General features: G+C 47.0%; 1 protein-coding gene across 2 annotated transcripts in view; it reads left to right on the forward strand.

Moving 5' to 3' along the window:
- Positions 1-22,484, forward strand: part of SGSM2 (small G protein signaling modulator 2) — a 761,725-nt gene that overhangs the window by 666,203 nt on the left and 73,038 nt on the right. For both annotated transcript variants that reach the window (XM_069227030.1, XM_069227029.1), the window contains one exon: positions 20,786-20,914. In XM_069227030.1, coding sequence (XP_069083131.1) covers positions 20,786-20,914 — 129 coding nt within the window. The remainder of the gene's footprint in view (positions 1-20,785; positions 20,915-22,484) is intronic.

Raw genomic sequence — 22,484 nt, forward strand, 5'->3', positions numbered from 1 at the left:
TGCTCGCAGCCGGGAGGGCTGAAGAGACGTGTCCAAAAGCGGACTGCACGGTTGATTTCACTGGGCGCCCCGGGACGCGTGAAGCCGGCTCGAGGAACTGGGGCGCCATCTTGAATTTTGCCGCGGCAGCAGCCGCGTGTGTAAGCTGCTGAGGGACAAAGAATAGGCCCAGCAGCAGCCGCGTGTGTAAGCTGCTGAGGGACAAAGAAGAGGCCCAGCAAAGAAGACGCGCAGCGGCGGCGGGCCAGCAGGCTGCGGCGGTCCCCGGTGCAGAATTTTAAAAAAAAACGAGGTGAGGAGGGCACCTGCGAGGGGGGGGGGACACCAAAACTAAGCTGAGGGGAAAAACCCTTGGAACGACAAGCACCCCCCTCCACCCCACCTCTCCATTTACGCAAAAGGACAAGATGGATGTGGATCGCGTGCTCCTGGGAGCTCGGACTACTCAACCAACGCAGAGTGGATGGCTGGGTTGGACCGCGGGCGGGTGGCCTGCCCTAGACTCCCCTGCAATGGGTCCCTGCCGCGACTGTCCTTAGCTGCACACAGTTTATTTGCGGCGCCCTGCGATCGCCCTGACCCGCGATTTCTCCCGCGCCTCTCCCGGCTGCCCAGCACTTCTCCCCTCTATCTGAGGGAGCCTCTGGCACCAAGCCCTCCCGCCACACAAGAAGAAACGAGTGTACTCCCCCAGCGTTTACACCCTCCGCATATTCCGGTGGGCCCGGAGGACAGCCCCACAAGAACTCATAGCTGGAACATTGAATCCATTAATGACTGCAGCATTTGTCATTGAATATCCAGGCCATAATAAGTCAGAATAAGACTAAGGGGGTCATTCCGACCCCGGCGGTCAAGGACCGCCGGGGCCGGGGATGCGGGAGCACCGCCAACAGGCTGGCGGTGCTCCTCAGGACATTCTGACCGCGGCGGTTCAGCCGCGGTCAGAACAGGAAAACCGGCGGTCTCCCGCCGGTTTTCCGCTGTCCTGCAGAATCCTCCATGGCGGCGCAGCTTGCTGTGCCGCCATGGGGATTCTGACACCCGGGGGTCGCCCGCCAGGAACAGGATGGCGGTATGGAGTGTTGTGGTGTATGGGGTGTTGTGTTGTGGGGCCCCTGGGGGCCCCTGCAGTGCCCATGCCAATGGCATGGGCACTGCAGGGGCCCCCGTAAGTGGGCCCCACTTTGTATTTCAGTGTCTGCTTTGCAGACACTGAAATACACGACGGGTGCCACTGCACCCGTCGCACATACCCACTCCGCCGGCTCCATTCGGAGCCGGCTTCCTCGTGGGGAGGGGTTTCCCGCTGGGCTGGCGGGCGGCCTTCTGGCGGTCGCCTGCCAGCCCAGCGGGAAAGCCAGAATGGCCTCCGCGGTCTTTCGATCGCGGAGCGGCCATATGGCGGCTCCCTCCAGGCGGGCGGCTCCCGCCGCCCGCGGGGGTCAGAATGACCCCCTAAATGTCCCTTTGCTTTGCCGCCTAATCTCACGCCCTCAACACCGGATGTGCGCTCCATGCCCAGGCAACTCAGTAAAAGTTTATAACATCGAATCAGGAAGATTAAAAGTGCAGATTGGGAGGTAATCTCAGAACAGCCAAAATGGCCGGCAGAGCCAAGTAAACCAAGAACCCAGACCGAACTACCCAAGCGATAACGCCTACTGACCAACAATCTGGCCCATCCCTACAGTCACTGGAAAGCACACTTCTAGCACATTCTGCTCAGTTCGAGAAAGTATTGCAGGCAATACTGGACACTAAGGGGGTGATTCTGACTCTGACGGGCGGCGGAGGCCGCCCGCCAGAGTTCCCCCCTCCAAAATACCGCTCCGCGGTCGAAAGACCGCTGAGGGTATTTTGGGTTTTGCACTGGGCTGGCGGGCGACCGCCAAAAGGCCGCCCGCCAGCCCAGTGCAAAACACCCTTCCCACGAGGACGCCGGCTCAGAATTGAGCCGGCGGAGTGGGAAGGTGCGACGGGTGCAGTGGCACCCGTCGCGAATTTCACTGTCTGCAATGCAGACAGTGAAATTCTTTGTGGGGCCCTCTTACGGGGGCCCAATGGCATGGGCACTGCAGGGGCCCCCAGGGGCCCCACGACACCCCATACCGCCATCCTGTTCCTGGCGGCTGGATGGCGGTATGGGATGTCAGAATCCCCATGGCGGCGCAGCGAGCTGCGCCGCCATGGCGGATTCTTTTGGGCAGCGGAAAACCGTCGGGAGACCGCCGGTTTTCCACTACTGACCGCGGCCAAACCGCTGCGGTCAGAATGCCCTGCGGGGCACCGCCAGCCTGTTGGCGGTGCTCCCGCCAACCCTGGCCCCGGCGGTCCATGACCGCCGGGGTCAGAATGACCCCCTAAGTCATCCTTGAAAGGCAGAATTGATGCAGTCGCGCAAGACTTGAATCTTTTACGAGTGGATCATCGAAGCCTAGCTGAAAAAGTGAAAACAACTGAAGCTGAAATAGCTGATCTAACTCCAATAGCGCAAGGGAACCAAAAACAGATTCAACGCATGGACGAGGAGCTGAAGATACTTTGGAGAAGATCGGAGGAAATGGAGAGTAGGGCACGCCGAAATAACGTGAGATTCCTGGGCTTTCCGGAAAGTATGCGTCAACCGGAATCAGAAATCTCCCTAGAGCAGTGGCTAATCAAGGAGGTGTTAAATGGGGCTCCATCCAAGTTTTTCTCAGTTGAAAGGGCTTACAGAATCCTGGGCAGACCTCCGGCCCCCGGCCAGTCCCCCAGGCCATTGATTGCCAGGTTCTTGAACTATAGAGACCGAGACGCAATATTGCAACAATTCCGCAATAAGGGCCCGTTCAAGTATGAAGACTCGAATATTAACGCTTACCCAGACTTTACGCAAGAGGTGCAGAACCAACGCAATTCTTTTGTTAAAATCAAGCAACGCTTACGAGAACAGAACATAAAATATGCCCTGCTCTTCCCAGCCAAGCTAAGGGTAGTGATGGAGGACCGTACCCATATATTCACCAACCCCGAGGATGCCTGGACATGGCTCCACGCCAAGGGCCTTGCACACCCCCGGGAGGACGAAGAGGGGGACGAGAAATGGCAAAAACCTGCTGCAAGGAAGAGATCCAAACGGCGCACCAGAGGCCAGCCCAATGTCTGGCAAGCAGCAGAGGAAAGAGCAAAAGTGCTAAAAGAGACGCCGTTACACATGCAAAGCCGCAATACAATTGCCAGTGGTCTTGAGGAGCTGGGATCGGACTCAGACACAGCCAGCTCCGCATCCACGGTAACAGGAGAACTAGGTGGGCCGAAGGTCACCCCAAGAACTGCTGACGAACTATAAACTATTCGTTCAGGCCCAGAGAGACTACCAGGGACGATGCTTGAAACTTGAAAATCTACAGAGACTCTGCGACGCTGCCGAGATGTGGGGATAAAGTGCCTTCAACAATATGCATCTTTGATATAAACACTAAGCTAAGTGATTGGGGGCATAAGTAGGTGGTACATGGCGGATGGGCGGGGCCAGAGGGAACGGATTTATGCCAAGGGGGGGCTCCTGTCGATATTGGCAGACTAAGTCTGCGGCACGATGTGAGCCCCTTACAAGAGCCACATCTGCACGATATGAGAATCCCACTATGCAAATCCAACCGGATAAGAGTTATTTCACACACTTTTAAGTTTTGTAGTTTCACTGTAGTTGTAAGTAGTATAGGGGGTTTAATTGGGGGGTGGGGACTAACAGTTTAGCAGAAATGCAAGAATCGGAATTACTCAACGCACAAAACATAGACCTGCACCCGCTATATTTAAATATCAGCAACAGAAAGGCAGAGACCAGGCGGGCCAACACTAAAGCCCAGATCCACAACACAGCAACACATCCCCAGTACCCCATATGATGTCTTCCCGAAATAATATGAAAAACCAGTATATTGTTAACATGGAATATCAGGGGCCTTGGGATGCTGAGCAAACGGGCTAGAGTGCACGCTCGACTTAAAAGACTAGGAGTGCATATCGCTATTCTGCAAGAGACACATATGCTAGAGGGGGACCTACGCGCCCTACGCACGAAGTGGGGAGGCCAGTTGATAGGCACAACATACTCGGCTTTTGCGAGAGGGGTGTTGATCTGGATAGCGGCGGGAGTTCCATTTCTCATGTCAGCACACAAGATAGACCAGGGAGGGAGGTACGTAGTAGTGGAGGGCAGACTAGACGGCAGACAAATGGCTGTGATCAGGGTATACGCCCCCAACAGTGGCATCTCGGGCTTTCTTACCACTCTCACCCCAACGTTGCTGTCCCACCCCATGCCTCGAGCCATCTGGGGCGGTGATTTTAACAGTACCCCATCAGCAGCATTGGACAGAACCAGTGCCCACTCGAGCACACCAACTAGTAGGAAGCCCGTAAGTCCCCTGCAAGAATGGGCAAATGTTATGGGTCTTTATGATGTATGGCGATTAGGCCATCCAGAGCAAAAAGAATATTCATTTTACTCAGTCCCACATAACACCCACACAAGAATAGACATAGTATGGGGCACCCGCGAAATAGGGGCGCTGATCACTGAATCTGAATACTTGGCAAAGACAGTCTCGGACCATGCGCCTCTGAGAGTAACACTGAACTGGGGCAGGGCACGTCAGGCAATTCCCACTTGGAGATTCCAGGCGGAAGCTCTACAAGATCAAGCATTCGCTGCAACATTGGGGAAATCTATAGGCCAATATTGGGAAACAAACGCTATGTCTGCAACAACCCGGGCGATAGAATGGGATGCCCACAAGGTAGTAGCACGCAGAGTATGCATGTCCACTACGTGGGGAGTGAGACGCTCTTTACAGGTGGAAATTAGTAAACTAGAGAAGGAGCTAAGGATTGCGGAAAAAGCGGTAGCATGGGGGGAAATCACTAGCACTGTCCTCAAAGAAAAGCGTTCAAAATATAATGAGGCAGATAGCAGGCTCCGATGCCACGACTACAACTATTACTTAACCAGGTTGCAAACGGAAGGAGACAGATCAAGTAGAATGCTAGCGTGGCTACTCCGCGAGGATAGACAGCAAGCTCCGATAGGTGCCATCCGGGTGGGCGCGCATGAGATGGCTACTACACAAGTAGAAATAAACGAGACGTTTAGGAACTACTATTCAAACTTATACACTAAACGTACCTTGTGCACAGCTACACAACTTGAGGCTTTCCTGGCGGACTCCTTCCTACCCCAACTACCACAAACAGATAGAGATGGAATTGAAACCCCCATAACAACAGAAGAAATAGAACTAGCCCTTGCACAGCTGCCCAGGAACAAAGCGCCGGGTGCAGACGGCCTCCCCTCGGAGTATTATAAAGCCTATTTACCCAGCCTAAAATCCCATCTGCTAGGAGTGTTCCAGGAGGCGTGGACTAAAGAAAGCTTACCTATATCTCAAAGGGAAGTTATGATAGTGGTACTCCCTAAACAGGGTCGAGACCACACAGATGGTAAATCTTATAGACCACTATCGCTGTTAAACACAGACTGCAAAATATTAGGCAAAATATTGGCTAATAGGTTAGCCCCCCTCATGCACTTATTGATTCATGCAGATCAAAATGGCTTCATCCCAAAGCGTAACACCTTCCTAAATATTCGCAGATTGCTGAGTATAATAGGAGACACCCCCAAGACTGCACAGGAGGAAATGGTGCTCTCACTAGACATAGAAAAGGCCTTTGATACGCTGGAATGGGACTTCCTGATGGCTACGATGGCCCGTATGGGAATAGGCCCTAATTACATTCGTTGGGTCCGTACATTGTATTCTAATCCAAGCGCGAGGGTGAAGTCAGGCGGGGTGATTTCTGATAGCTTCCCGATTTCCAGGGGGACACGGCAGGGATGTCCCTTATCCCCGCTACTGTTTGCCATAGCAATGGAGCCGTTAGCTGCAAAAGTACGCCTCATGGAGCACGAATGGGGAATTATTAGGAATGGGTTACATCACACGATTTCATTATATGCAGATGATGCTTTGATATATATCAGGAACGGTTGTGCAGCTATCCCACCTGTAATGTCTTTATTGGCTGAATTTGGAGGCCTGTCTGGCCTTGTGGTAAACTGGGAGAAGTCCTGTGTGTTCCCCCTGGCAAAAAGGGCCCCCAACAACCAAGACCCCCCAGAGGTAGGGCACCTAAAGTGGTGCCCGACAACATTTAAATATCTTGGGATAAACATATATCATGCCACAGAAGACTTAAGAGACGGGAACCTGGGGAAGGCGCTAACTTCCATAAAAGGCTCCCTACAATTTTGGAACAAGCTTCCGCTCTCGCCACCGGGTAAGGTGGCGATTGCTAACATGTTGATTCTACCTAGGCTCCTATATTATTTTGCGGCCCTGCCGATAACCATTCCCAAAAGTTTCTTCAGCAATTTAAACACAGCATTACTGCAGCTCATTTGGGGAGGTGGTAGAGCGCGAGTGGCGCTATCCACATTGCAATGCCCGTTGGATAACGGTGGCCTGGGAACTCCGAATTTTGAAAGATACTATGCTGCCGCACAACTTCAGTGGGTCCAATATTGGATCCACAGACCAGAGCAAGCGGAACCCATGAGCCTAGAGCCTCGGCGGAACGGGACCCCCCTTTTAAATTGGCTGACGTCAAAGCCCCCCAAAGTGGTACTGGTTAACCCTTTGCTTGCAGCCGCGCATGCGTGCTGGGTTAAATATGTGCAAAGAGGAGCGGATAAGCTTCCTTACTCCCCACACATACCGCTAAATTATCTATTGGCGGGGACTGCAGCTGGAATGCAAGCCGTAAAGCTGTGGAATGAAGCAGGAATACAGACAGTAGGGGATTGCTTTGAAGACGGCAAATTAATGACGTTCGAGGCTCTCCAGGCCCTCACAGAGATAAATCCGGGTCAGTTCCTGACATATCATGCCGTATGTCATGAAATCAGAAGAATATGGGGAATAGGCACTTCGGAACCAGAGACCTCCCCAGTGCTCCACCAGCTTCTTCAACACAGTGATCAAACAAAAATAATATCCAATCTATATAGAATCCTCAACAAGACTCCTGATGCACAGGCAGGGAAAGCATGGAGTAGATGGAATGCAGTACTCCCCACCCCGATCCCATTGGAAGACTGGCCCAAGGCCTTGTCTCACATCAGAGGCGTGTCAAGGAATCCCAGATTTAGATATACCCAATTCAATTACACGCATCAAACATATCTTTCCCCAGCAAGACTAAAGCGCATGTTCCCTGATTCAGTACCAACATGCCCCAGATGCAAAATACCGTCAGCACCCTTCTACCACATGGTATGGGATTGCCCTAATATACAAACGGCCTGGGCGGAGGTGGTAGGGGAGGTATCTGGGCTAACGGGACTTGCACTGTTAGCAGACCCTGGGTCCTGCCTGCTGGGACTGAGGAAGAGACCAAAAAAACAAAGACACCTGCACAAATTTATAGACTTGGCCTTTTTAATGTACAAAAGATTAATAGCAATGCATTGGAAAGCCCCTAAGGCACCCGATCTGAAATCCTGGTACTCTCTAATAATACGCTGGGCTCGCACTGAATACCAGGTACTAAAAAGAATGGTGCGCGAAGGGCGACAACACACAGGATGCTCCACTTGGGAGGATTTGGTAACAAAATTGGAGGCTAAAAACGATGAGAAGCCTCCTTGAATTGGGGCACATACAATCGCGATAATCACGACATAAATTCCCCTGCATCCCCCATTACGGAAACAAAATTCATAGGGCACCCAGGTACCGTGGCGCACACACATAATTTCCTCCCATCTCTCCAGTAATAATTGTTCATCAAATTTTCGTCACCACAGTCCCAGCGACACGTGAGGAGCAGAAAACCAGGGTAGCTATCTGCATACACTAATCCAGATGGTGCCCTCCTCAGGCAGCCAGGGAACTCATGCATGCAAAACAAGGCCCACACTGGTCACGAGCGAATGCCTATATAAAATAAACAATAAAGGATAACCCATGGAGGGTGCAGCCAGAAATGATACTGTAAAACTTGAAGTGTTCCGTGAAGTGCATATTGGGGGGGGGTGCGATTGTTAAATGACCTAGATATTAGTTGTTGTATTGGTTTATCCTGTGGTTGCAAATTGAATAATTTGTATTATATTTTGAAATATAAAATCAATAAAAATATTTAAAAAAAAAAAATTATTATTATTATATTATTTATTTTTTAACCTGTATGTTTTTTTGACGTGTCCACCCCTTTTCACCAGACGTCTCTCAGACGTTACCACGTCTCTCCTTGCTTTCACTTTTGACGACTTTTGCTTTGAGACTGCTTCCTAGCCAATGGTTCCAATTGCCTCGCTCTCAGTGTCTCTCGCGTGGCTGTGGAAGCGAAGATGTTTTTCTCTACCCTTTAAAAAAAGAAAACAAAATACTTACCCCCTACTTACCTATACTTACCTAGGATGGGGTCCCCCATCCTCCGCTGTCCCTCTGGTGTGGGTGGGGGTGTCCCTGGGGTCTGGGAGGGCACCTGTGGACTCATTCCATGGTGTTCCACCATGGAAATAGGCCCACAGGTCCCCTGACGCCTGCCCTGACCTAGGTGGTAAATAATGGCGCTAAGCAGGCTTAGCGCCAATATTTAGGCCTGCCTCCCTCCCGTGCGTGATTTTTGCACAGGAGGATAAATAAGGTACTAGGGCCTTAGAGTGATTTTTGCCCGGGAACGCCTACCTTGCATCTCATTGACGCAAGGTAATTTTCCGCAGGCAAAAAAATTGTTTTAACTCCAATATTTTGGTGCTAGACATGTCTAGCGCCAAAATATAAATATGGAGTTAAGTTTGTGCCGGATTTGCATAAAAATAAAATGACGCAAACCCAGCTCGAACAGAATATAAATATGGGCCTGGGTTTGTAGCACTGCTGCAAAACCGGCCCTCAGTAACTAAACCGGCCCCCACCCTTCCAACCTCCTAGGAAAACACCCAATGCCCGCTACGGCCAGTCCTGCCCTGATCAAGCCCAATAGATTTATAGCAAACATATTTCAGTTAATTTGACAACGTTCACAGAGATCTTTAAAAAGGGGAATGGGTGAGAAAACCAACAAGCAGATTCTACACACTTCAGTCCAATGAACTTTAGAACCAAACTTCCAAAGTTATTTCAAGACATCACACCCCTTTTGCCAACTCTCTAAAAAATCCGTCTTTAAAATGATGAGCATGTGAAATATTTTGAATTTCATTTCAGAAAGATGCTCCTGTCTGGCTGTTGATCACAGCCAGGTTTTCAGTTTGCTCATCTGGACATTGCAACGTGTACGTGTCTGAAGCTACACATGTACATGTCTTAGAAAAGTGAGCTTCGTGGGTTAACACAACTAATTTCAGAGTGAGTGACTGGCAGGTCTCGGGTTTGATTCTCAATTCCTCTTCCAGTCCTCCTGAGATTTATTAAGTGAGTGTCAATCACTTGACAATAATACCACTTGTTAATTACTCTGCCAGAAATCTGCAGTCTTGTAAATCAAAACAAAATAGCTTTTGTACATGCATACCAACATTTTAGAAGAGGAAAGTGGGAGATTGAAAAAAAGCTAATCGGGAGAATGTGTTTCTCCCATTGACTTCTGTTGGGGCCTGAATTAGATCTATTGGCATTTATGGGGCTTGAAAGTGTGCTGCTGCAGGATCACATATGAGAAATGCAAGTATTAGCTTTTTCCTTAACTGTCGGGAGCACAGAAAGGAGCTAAGGAAGGCATAAAGAGCGTGACAAACATGTTGTGCACCCACCTGCAGGAGCAGGTTACTGTCAGTGCGTACCCAAGGTTGCACAGATCTAGTCCCTGTTGGCTGATGACTGCAGAGGAATCGGGTTTTTGCATGCAGGAATCGGGAGGCAGGAGACGGGCCTCGAAATCGGTAGTCTCCCGCCTGAATCATGGGGGTTGGCATGGAGGGTTGTCATACCAAAAATTGAGCAGTTCTCATATAAGGTAACTGAGCTGCATCCATGGAAGAAGCAACCAGACATAAATAATTGACAAAAACGCTATTGACCTTGAAATAACTTTTCAACAAATGGTGTTGTAGCATACAAAGGACAGAAGTATTCATTCCTTTAAGCTCCAGAACACATAGAATATGTGGCTGATGGGTGGTGTCCTGCCAAGAGGTCACTCTAAGAGAATCTGAAATAGTGCCAACTAAAAGAATATGTTATAATAACAACAACTTTGCTTTTACTTTTGTTCTAAAGCCCCAGCACATAAGGTGTGAAATTCACTAAAATATTAACGCTGTTTTCAAATTCTGCAAGCGCAATGTGAATTATAAAATGCAACATTTGTTCCACATTCCTCCAGAATTCCTTTGAAAAGAATGACCATATTCTCTATAATGGTTGTCTCTAAATGTACTAATTATTGCAATTAGGCTGGTCTGGATAGACAAAGGGACAACCTTTATTCCTCAGGAGAGTCATAAGGCCAACAACATTGTCACAATTTGTACATTGTAGCTCTGGAACACTTAGTGCACAAAGTATTGTTTTCATTGTGAAATACTTTTGCATCATTCATTTGTTATGCACAATATGAGAATTATGCTACTTTTGACAGACCCAGCCTGAGTTTGTCAGCAGAATAAGGTTTTACAAGCATGTTGCTGCCAAACTACTCTGGTTTGAAGAAGCAGGACACAGAGCTGCCAAGACTACACACTTGGAGTAATGACTTACTACCTCTGCATGGACACCATCCTGAAAAACCACCAATAATGCCTTTGTTAAATTAAATTTGACATCTTTCTTACAATGCATTCTGAGAAACTCATGGTAAATGTTTTTATTGGTTAGAGATAAATTATATGCTCGGGCTTCACTTAGCTCAGTTATCTCTCTGTCTACCCATAGGTCAGGTGTCAGACACCCCATCCAACCCTCAGGGGGCAATGCTCCAACTCCAAAGGACAAGAGCTAGAACCCATCATTTCTGCTCAATTTCTTCTAAAATTTGCCATCTTTCCTGAGTTTAGCTCTGGAGGGCACTCACCAAATATATTGAAAATGTATACATGGAAGATATGAGTTGAACTGAGTTGCTACGTATAAATTGCAATAAACACCCCAAGGCCTATTGGTGCCAATCTAACAGCGTCAGAAAAGAAGTTACGATGATTAATAAAACAGATTACTTTTAAGACTCCTTCCTAAACATAGGACATTTCTCTTTTTTTCACAGGTAAAGACATTACAAATAGAGCCAGCAACAAAAGAGCATCCCCTCAATCAATCAATCAATCAGGGAATTTTAAAGCGCACTACTCACCCGTGAGGGTCTCAAGGCGCTGGGGGGGGGGGGCTGCTACTGCTCAAACAGCCATCTCCTCTAACCACCCTCGCCCACCTAGCTGTTTCTATATCAGGATACTGATAGCAAGAGGGAAGAGCCAAAATGAAGGGCTTGCTTAGACTTGGAAGGAAACAAATAGGCAGCAGCGTACTTGTTTTATAATAGGCTCTGTGGGCAAAGCAGAGCGCCATCTAATGGATGCTTTTAGAAGCTGGGAACCAATGCACCTTACGGGGAGTCTTGAAGAACCTATCAAATTTCCTGGAAATTCTTGACAAATTATGCTGCCGTATTCTGAATGCTTTGAAATAGCTGACTCAGAAAATCATGCATAGTAAGCATTGGCATATTGTAATCTAAAATTATGGCGGCATTAAGCACACAATTTTAGTGGTACGGACTTAAAAAAAGGTTTTTTTTTTTCAAGATCCTCAATATTACATTCTGATGGAATCCTGCATTCTCTGCCATTTGTTGAAGCTGAAGTGTAATTAATGAATTACCTGTTGTCAAAACACACATATGTGTCTACCAGAAGCATATCCTTCCAATTTACAATATGTCATGAAGACACATATAGCAGACGTCATCCCCCATCATCAGAAGCTAGAACATAAAGGGACTGAAAACAGTGCAAAACCCAAACCTGTGAATCTTCTCCCAGGCACTATAAATTGCACTCCATCGCTCTTGGAGGAAATTGGGGGTGGAGGGGTGGGCGTGCAAGCACCTCACCTGTAGTTAGCAGTACTGTGCGGTAAAAAATAACCCATACCGTGCAATTACTAGGTATACCCCACAGAATGGAGAATTACTGCGTGGTACCAGATTTACCTGGCGGTATTCCACATAGTATCCCATTTTCCGGGGGTTGGATGCACACATTTACCACATATTTTGGGCAGGTGTTAAAAGTGTGCAGGGCGCTGTTGTAAATATGTACAATGAGTAGGAGGCGTGACTTATTTGAGGTTTGGGCAGGGGTCATGGAAAGGGTCCTGGCTACAATGTATTCTTTTCCATCAGTGATTTTACCTGCTTGATTTTCCAGTCTGTGAAATAGGGTTATTTGTTCGAATGCTGGACCTTTTATGATTGTGTGGAATGGGTTTCCACATGGCAATTACGCTCTACACAATTCCCATTTAGAGCACGTTCCTCTTACGATCACTTTGTAGGTTGGCTGAATAGGCAAAGAGTGCAACACCAGGAGAATCAATGAAAAACAAATAAAGCCCCTCTACCAGTACATGGCTTTTGATGCTAACCTGACGTCAGTGGTTGAAACGAGCAGGATTTACTGGAAAAAATGTCCCTAGTTTTAATTTATTTTTTACATTAACAGTTTCCATACTTTTTAAAACGAAAACTACCATTCCCTAACTGATATGCCCTTTAAGCGCCTCTGGCTGAAACAAAGGGGGCAGGTTTCCTTTACTGCTAAGCAAAGGGAGAGGCAGTGTTGAAACATGGTTTATTAGTAGGGGTTGGTACGTGCCCACCACTAATAATAAGACCACAATCACTATATAAAGTCCAGTCAAGGTCTCAATAAATGAATCCCTTACTCAACACTTGGCAACGAGCAGGCTTAACTTAGAAGACAGGTGTGTAAAGCACTTAACAACACCAGTACATTAAATAAGTAAGACACAAAACACAATTAAAATACCACACCAAATTATAAAAATAGGAAACATTTTTATGATTAATATTACACCAAAACGACAAAACTCCAATGTAGGGAACTGGAGATGTGAATTTTTGAAGATTAAATGTTTCCTAGTACCTAAAAGCCAAAAGCGCCACTTTAGGACATCTGGTTGCAGTTGACCGCAGCAAAGTCTAAGTTTCAGGCTGACCGAGATGGTTCACGGGTCAGAAACACTTAAGCGATAGGGCCTGGTCAAGTCTTTACCTTCTGACTTAGTCACTTTTCTGGAGCTTTTGCTCTTGTCGTTGGACGAGGCTCCTTGTCAGGCCGGCTTTTGATGCTACATCGGTGGCTTGGCTCAGTACAAGGTCCTGATCAACCCCTGTAGGTCTCATTGACGGTGAAAAGCTGTGGAGCTTCAGCAGGATGAACCTGAAATGCCGGCTGGGTCACAGTTCGACTTCGGCGGCTTGACTGTCATTGATGGATTAGTCGCCTTAAGGAGCTTTTTTCCCAAAGTTGCTCCAAACTTCTGGATCTTCTTCCAGAAGTCCTCCTTTAGGTCTCCAGTAGTCCACAACACCAGTCCAAGGGTTCAGAAGCTCAGAGACGGTCCTTGAGATGTTAAGACACCGTTTCCCAGAATGCACCTCTCATATCCTTAAAAGCCCATTTGACGGTGGTCAGATGGGTTCTTCTTGGTGGAGATGATGCATGTTGCTTTCAGGGAGTCCACTCCTTTACTTCTGAAATCCAGGAAAAGTCCTTAGAGCTGTAGTTCCCCAGTGTGCAGCAGTGGCAGTCATCCAGAGTGCAGTCTTTTGGGGTGCAGGCCAGGATTCCAGCAGGTTAGTCCTTCTTCTCTTCGTAGTTTCAGTCAGAGATCTAAGTTGCAGGGCAGCTCTTCTATATTTATTCAGTGTCCCTGGGTGACATCCCCTGACAAAGGGGGTGCAGTGTGACAATTTCCTCCAAAGTGTTGCATCTTCTTCCAGAAAGCACTATTCTTCCAAAATCCAAAATGGAGAAATCTTCTTCTGAAGGTTAAGATCTGGCTAAGCCGTCCCACTGGTGTGGCTAAGTTTCCCTCAACACTCTCCCGCCAGCCCCTCTGCTAATCTAATTACTGGGGCTCTCATCTGGATGGGGTGGCAGGTAAGGGGGTGAGCCTGTGTCCTGTCCTAACTGTCATGCCCTCTTTAATGACCAGTTGTCTCAATGCAGGCCACTTCATACCTCATTCAGACCGGTTGGCTCAGCTCTCAGAGGCTGGCCATTCAGAGAAGATCTGCTGGAAGGCTGGATCTTGGCTCCTCAGAAAGTTCTATAACAACCTTTCTGTGATAGGTCTAATAAATCTAACCATGGAAAGTTGTTGGATTTATTCTAACTGTCATTATAAGTCCCATTCTAGCATTAGTTAGAATTTAATAAAGTATAAAGTATTTCACACGTTACCCTATGGAGCAAATGCACTACAATAGGGGGAAACAAAATTGCCAGTTTTTCCCTCACTAGGGCATATAAAGCATCTTTTATAATGTCCCTGCTTATAGGTATAAGGCACCCTACCTCTGGGGTACCAAGGGGAGACCTTAGGAGTGACATAATGTACAAATAAGGTAGTTTAAGACTTTGGAAGTACGTTTAATTCCAAAGTCGAATTTGCATATACATTTAATTTAAAAGCAGCCTTCAAAGTAAGACTGGCTTTTAAATTGATAGCAGGCCACACAGCAGTGCACACATACGAACATTAAGGCCCTCATTACAACCTTGGCGGTCTGACGAGGCCGACCGCCAAGGTTGTACCGCCAGTCGGCCGCCCATGCGGCCGCAAACCTGCCGGGCGCATTTGGACATCCCCGCTAGGCCGCCGGGCGGAAACAGGGTTTACGCCCGCCGGCCCAGCGGGGATGTCGGCGTAACATTACAGCGGGCTCCTAATGGAGCCAGCGGCAATGTGGCGGTTCGGCGGGTGCAGTAGCATCCATTGCGCTTTTCACTGTCTGCCAGGCAGACAGTGAAAATCGCAGCGAGGCTGTGCCTGGGGGCCCCTGCACTGCCCATGCAAAGTGCATGGGCAGTGCAGGGGCCCCCAGGGGCCCCACAACTCCCCTTCCCGCCAGCCTTTCCATGGTGGTCTCTACCGCCATGGACAGGCTGGCGGGAAGGGGAGTCAAAATCCCAAGGGCATGGCGGATTCAAACCGCCAGGACAACCATGCCGGTCCCGGCGGGGTGGCGCCGCGGTCCAAATATGGCGATTTGTACCGCCAGCCTGTTGGCGGTACGATCGCAACTTCAAACCTGGAGGTCTTTGACCGCCAGGGTTGTAATGAGGGCCTAAATCTGCTAGGCCTCTAAACCTACATGCCCTACCATATACTAGGGACTTACAGGTAGGTTGCCATGACAATTGTAATTATGCCTAGTTACCATATAGATTTTAAATAGAGCACTGGCCCTAGGTCTGGTTAGCAGAACCCAGAGCACAGTCAGAGTCAGAAACCACCAGTATCAATCACATAAATGAGGGTGATCAGGTCAAAAAGGATGACTTTCTTACAGGCAGACCGTGAAGAAAGAAACAAATCATTATGCTAGGGTTCTGCTACCTGAGAGAAACGTTAATGTATGCAACTGAGTAATTCACAAATCTAAAGACTGCTTGGGTGTCAATGTATGACTTTAGCTGATTGAGTCATTTGATGCTTCATGGTGACAAAGGTTTATTATTATTTATAAGTAATGTAAGGGTGTTATCAGCTGAGTTCTGCAGTTCGGCCTTATAATGGAAACTTATTAAGAAAGGTTTGGCTTAAGTACAATCCAATTTCATATTACTTAAAATATATCTTTTTAATGCACTTTTTCATCATAAACACGCAAGGGCAGAATTTCTAACAATTTGTGTCAGGACATTTTGCGTCAGAAAAGCAAGCAAACCAGAACAAACAGTTATTTGGCCTTTATTGTCCAGCAAAAAACGTTATGCTATAAAGTATCCCTAAAGTAACACAAAGGAGCATCTGCGCTGCTTTGCGTCAAGGAAGCTTCTCATGGGTGGTACATGAGCACTCCTTTGCAACGGCCCATGGTTTTAATGCAAAGCCCTATCTACTAACATTTAAGACCAATGCTTTGTGCCAAAAACAACACATCTTTGAGGCAAGATGTAGCTGGAGAAATGTTTTTGTTTCTCCAGATGTGCCCTACTTTTCATGCATTCGGTACTGTACAGCACATATAGAAAGTGGGAAAAGTGTTACAATATGTATAAGCAAGTTATGTTGTACTTTTAGCCTTAAAGAAGGCCAGCGTAGCAACAGAAGAAGACAGCATCATATCATCTCTAAGTAGATGTGGTGCTGTTCATCATATTTTATGAGATGTGGTGCTATTGTGCTTGCACCTTTTCGTGTAGTAGAGCACCTCAACTTTGGTAGCTGTACTGCCAGAAAAGCTCATAAATCTGCCCCTTAGGCCCTCATTACAACCTCAGCAGTCTTTTTCTAAGACCGCCAAGGTTCATCCGGGCCGAAGACCGCCAGTAGTGCTGGTCTTCCGCCAACCACATCATGACTGCTGTCAGCCCTTCGCCCTTTTTCGGACGAAGAGCTGCCAGCAGCCATACTGGCGGTCGGCGGTGAAGTGGAGGCTGCTCCACCGCCACCGCCACGCCATCAGAACACCGCCCACCGAATTACGTCCCAGTATTCGGTGTGGCAGTGTTCTAGTGACGGGGTGCTGGTGGCGGAGCAGCCCCCATGGATCCTGTTCCCTCCCAGAGGATCACCGGAACAGGTAAGGTGATTGTCCGTTAGGGGAGGGGGGTGGGGGGATGTTGTCTGGTGTGTGCGTGCATGGGGGTGTGCGTGTGAGTGTGTAGAGGGGTTGTGTGAGTGCGTGTATGCATGCGAGGGTGTAATGTGTGTATGGGAAATGTGACGTATATGTATGTGTGCATGTCTGCATGTATATGTGCGTGTATGTGTGTGAGTGGTGTGAGCGTGCGTGTAGGGGGTGTGTTTTGGGGTTTCTGTGGGTGTGTTAACCGCCATGGTCAAAATCCCATTTTTTTTTCCGCCAGCCTGTTGGCAGTATCACCGCCGCATTTACACCGACCGCCAGGGTTGTAATGAGGTCCTTAATCTCTTTGCACATTTGCAGCGGCCTTTCTTATTCTTTGTGTAATATAGTTTTACAATGATGGTTAGCATAGTCACAGGCTGGAGTCTTAGATCGCTGTAAATACATGTCCCTCTTCTACCGGTGCCCCAACCAGGATTTGATTGTGTTAATAGATTACACACACAGCTCTTTTAACCCAACGGGTGTGGTGCACCTGCTCAAACTAAAAGACAAGAGATTAAAAAAAATAGCAAATGAGAAACATAAAAAGAGGGAAATAATAAAATATAAGGAACTCATTAGCATAGAGAAAAAATGAGAGATGAGATGGGGGTATAGCAAATTATGCATTAAAGCTCAACGTTCTCTTTTCTTTAGTTTAAAGTTGGTTTTACATAGCCACACAAATGAGATCTGATTTACTAAAGATCCATTTCCTAAAGTAGTTTTAAGACTGCTTTAAACCTTGAAGTATTGACCTGCTTTACTAAGGACTTTTTCCTGGCTCAAGTCAACCTTAAGAAGGCCTTTTTAAAGATTGTCTTACGCCAAAACAAAACCCTACAAAATTCAGAGACATCTTCTTTTTTTACGACTGTCTTAATCTAGGGAAATCTTTTAGTTACCCGGGCCTTTCACCCTAATTTAAGCTTCATCTGGGCTATGTCTGCCTACTCTTCCTAGGAATATTTGTGTGAATCTCGGATCTCATTAGTCTATTCAGGATAATTTTACAGATCAGGATCTTTTGAAAGTCATGTAACGTCACTGGTTGTAGGGTATGAAACTCTCTGTGCATTTACAAGTGGGTTTTGAACCAACTGAAGCAGATGGAGCCATTCCCGTAACGAACGTAGAACACAGTCCTAGGTTGTTACCCATCTCAGGACCATTTGGGACCATTTAGTAGTGTCCAGTGGAGTGGGTGCCTTCCACTGCATGGCTATTTGCCTTTTAAGCAAAACAAACGCTAAGTCAATGACTCTATGGAGGTATTTGTCCTTTTTGGTTCTGGGTCGAACTCCTAATAGGCTTGATCAGAAGTAGGTGCCAATGGGTGTTCCGTGGCCTCTGCAATCTGGGCGGTAATTAGGTGCCATGCCTTTAGCAAAGGGGGCATTCCCATACCATGTGATAAAATCCTGCCTTTGTCAAGCCATATCTTGTTCATTGAGGTGTGGAATTGGGGAACATGCGAGAGATACAGTAGGGGGATAAGTAGGCCTGGTAGTATAGTTAAACTGAGTGAACCTGAATCGGGGGTGCTTGAGACCTCCCGTACGTGACGCCTTTCTCCTGCCCATGTTGCTAAGGTTAGTTTTTGTGGAAGGACAGCATTCCACTTAGCAAGTGCGCCCTCCATGTTCGCACCAGTGCAAGTGATCAGTGCCGTGTACACTAGTGATACAATTATTTTCTGGCCTATGTGAGAGACCAATGTGTGCAGAACGGGTGATTGCGGTGGCTCAACATCTCTGGCGCCCCATGTGTTACGCCGTAATCGTCGAATACTGGTCCCAAGGAGGCAAGCTTCATGATGTCCACATAGGGCATGGTGGTCCCCTCATTGAAGAGATCCCCTAGTGTTGTGATTCCCCTGTCGGTCCATGGGGTTAGGTCATGTTGTGTTGTCAGGGTAGGCCCCCCCCCCGGGCATCTGGTATGTAGGGATTAAAGGGTAAGTGTGGAGGAACGCAACACACAAATCGATCCCAGCACTTCTGAGCTATCCACATCAGATTAGTCCCACCCTGTATTTGTTGTGTGCAGTCAGTTAGCCATACATATGTGGGAGTGCTGCGGCATAATAAAGTTCAAAATCAGGAGCACACAGCCCCCCCTCCGTGAGTGGGCGTTGGATAGTAGTTAGTGCTACTCGCCATCTGCCCTGTCCCCATATTAGTTCTAGTAAGAGGCCATTCAATTCTCGAAAATAGCTCCTAGGGAGCCATATCGGCAGAGCTGCAAAAAAAGTAGAGCAATCTGGGCAATATTAGCATTTTAGTTATCGCCACTTTTCCTAGTTGCAAGAGTGGTAGAGAGCTCTAAAAGGGAAGGGAGCCACAAATCGAGTGAAGTGCGCAGCCCAGATTACCGTCTTTAAGAGCTTCTGTAGTGTGGAATACTTGTAAACCTACATATTTGATGGACTCATGACCCTAGGGCAGCTCATGCTCCGGGAATTTATCCCTAGGGTGTGAGGGAATCGGGACCAGAGGAAATAAACAGGACTTCGACCAATTCACCCTGAGGCCTGAAAGCCCCCCAAAAGTATCCAGTAAGTTCATCACGTCTGGCAAAGAGGTATATACTTCTCTAAGAAATATCAGTGTGTCGTCTGCATAGAGCGAGAGAACGTGATAAGTGTCCATATCTAGGATCCCCCATTCCCTCGCACGCAAGCGCAAATAACAGGCTAGGGGCTCCATGGCCAGGGCAAATAACAGTGGCAAAAGTGGGCAACCCTGCCTAGAGCCCCTAGAGATCAGAAAGCTGTCCGATATTAGCTGCCCTGTTTTCACCCTGACCATCGGCTCAGTATATAACGTGCTGACCCATTTCAGGAATGTTTGGCCAAAGCCTGTATGGTGCAGGACCGTGAACATAAACTTCCAGCTAAGGGTGTTGAATGCCTTCTCGATGTCCAGTGACACTGCAACTCAATCTTGCACCTCAGGAGGGGTCTCATGTATTATATGCAAGAAGCACCTAATGTTAAGGAATGTACTGCGGCCAGGTATGAATCCAGCTTGGTCTTCAATGACCAACGTCTTGACAAGGGAAGGAGTCTATTTGCTAATATTTTACCCAGTATTTTACAATCTAGATTGAGCAGGGATAGAGGTCGGTATGACCGTACGTCTGTGAGATCCCGTCCCAGTTTAGGTAAGACTACAATCAATGCCTCACGTTGTGAAGCCGGTAATTCTCCCTCTGTCCATGCCTCCTGGAAAACCTCTAAGAGTGGTTGGGCAAGATGTGTGGAGTACTCCGCATAATATTCTATTGGAGGGCTGTCTGTACACGGTGTTTTATTTCGGGCTGATTGAGCTATAGCTGTGCACAGTTCCTTGATCCGGATGGGCTCCTCTAGAGCAGCTGTTTATACAGGAGAAAGTCAGGATACAGGGGCACCAGTCATGAATGCCTGCAGTTGCAAAGAGGTGGGGGCGGGGTCCCCAAGAGTGCTACTAATCATGGAAGGCTTCGTTTATGGGCGATTGTGTGGTGGCCATTGTGCCATCATGCAGTTTGATGGCTCCTATGAGTATGTTTTGATGTTCTTCGCAAACTAGCCATGCTAATAATCTCCCTTCTCGGTCGCCCTCTGTGTGTAGTCTCGTGAGATAAAATTTGTAGTCATGTTTACGTAGACGTATTTCGGCCTCGCTATATAGTTTGAGGAGTTCACGAAGACGAGCGGGGTCTGCCGATTGGCTCTCAATTGCTAGGTGGGCTATGTGTTAGCCATAGAAGGACAGGTCTGTTGGCTTTGCCATAAATACTGCCACCTTTCTTCTTCTCTTGGTCTGCAATGTGTCAGTAACATGTTGGTGATATTTACTGCACTGGCACTGTGCTACTAATGAGTACACTGTTATCAACCCCCTTCTGTTATATCTTGTTTCAGAATTATAAAGAGCTTGAATTACTGAGACTTGTGTACTATGGTGGAGTACAGAATGACATCCGGAAAGAGGTGTGGCCATTTCTACTCGGCCATTACAAATTTGGTTCAACTAAAAAGGAGATGGATCGGGTAAGTCTTTAGAATGAATGACTCTATCCTCTTTGATGATATACAATGTCTTCCAGCCAAATTTCATAGTTTGTGAAATAAAATCAAGGTACTCACCATGGATGCGATCTTGCAGTTTGGGAGTGCATTATGCCACATGCTTTAGGACATAAAATTGTGTTATTGTTCTTCTGGTTCTGATCCCTCACAGTTTTAATAATACTGTGCCTCTTCCAGTCCTCTTGTCCTGTTATCTCATCCCATTCACCATCCCGCTGACCCGATGCCCAGCACCACTCCATTTCACTAACCCACAAGCATCATTCTCAACTTCATTCCATTCACTGTCCTGAGGATTCTGGCCCTTTTTTAAAAGGTTTCCTAGTGGAATAGCTTCTCTTAACCTCCCCTGGGAGGGACTGGTACTAAGACGTGTTTCTGGGCAATCGTTATTTTCTAGTCCTAACCCACTCTCTGTCACATTCAATGCTAGGCTGGTTCCACTTCCATGCTCCAGTCGCATTCCTGCAAGCCAAATTCCATAGATTGCTTGTTTTAAAAATATTTACATTGGATGTTTTGTTCTCATAGTCTTAAGGACACATCAAACTACCTAGTTCCTCTGATTTACACAGGGTGTCACGCGTGCCAGCACGTTGGTGTTTCACAGAGTCATTGCCTAACATGGTGCTTCTGTCAAGCATGGCCTATTTGGCAAATCACACTGAAGGCTGAAATGTACATTCATGCTCCTATATTGTTGGCTTGAGACATACCCAAACCTGACCAGAGATCTTAAATAATGCAAAGATGTTTGCAGCACTCTCATTTCTGAATGCACCCCCAACATAACATGTATTACCTACACTGTATTGTTTCTGCACAATCTACTGAGTGTCAATGTTACCAACATTTCTTTATAGAGGGAGTAAGTGGTCATGGAGTGAAGGTTAGTACATACTTGTACAGAGTAGCCATGGACACTACATTGTACATGGTTAATGCATGTTTTTGTAAGATTGTGTTTTTTGTTAAATAAAATTATTACAGTGTCTCCATTGATTTCTTAGTATGTGTATGCTGTATCAGTTGACTGGCCTATTTTGTTAGTTCATACAGAGGCACTGGTGTGCTATACCCCACCCACCTAACTCACCCATTACTTCAAAATAAAGGTATAAAGTAAAATAATATAATCTTGTATATAGTAACTTCATCTTCTAAAAATAGAAGCATTATTTGATGGGTACAGTAATTATTTAAAACAATTATCACAATACATTTTTTATTTGATTTGCACATGGACTTGACAGACCACCTTGATTCTATTCTTAATGGATTTCTCAGCTTAATTGTGGACTGTAGATATCACCTTTAGAGTATACCAACAATTTAGTTGTAAAAGGTAAATCTTTTTGGATACTATCAGCAGCCAGAACTCTGTTTCTACTTCATATCATACGCCATATCTGTTTCTTCACCATTCTTTTCATTGCCTGTCACTTTCCAAAGAAAAAGAAACTATCTTACGCAACTGTTCGTGACACCTCTTTTGCAATCTGTTCGCACATTATGAAAAACGTTGTCTGTA

This window comes from Pleurodeles waltl, chromosome 3_2, assembly GCF_031143425.1.
Source record: "Pleurodeles waltl isolate 20211129_DDA chromosome 3_2, aPleWal1.hap1.20221129, whole genome shotgun sequence".
Classification (NCBI taxonomy): Eukaryota; Metazoa; Chordata; class Amphibia; order Caudata; family Salamandridae; genus Pleurodeles; species Pleurodeles waltl.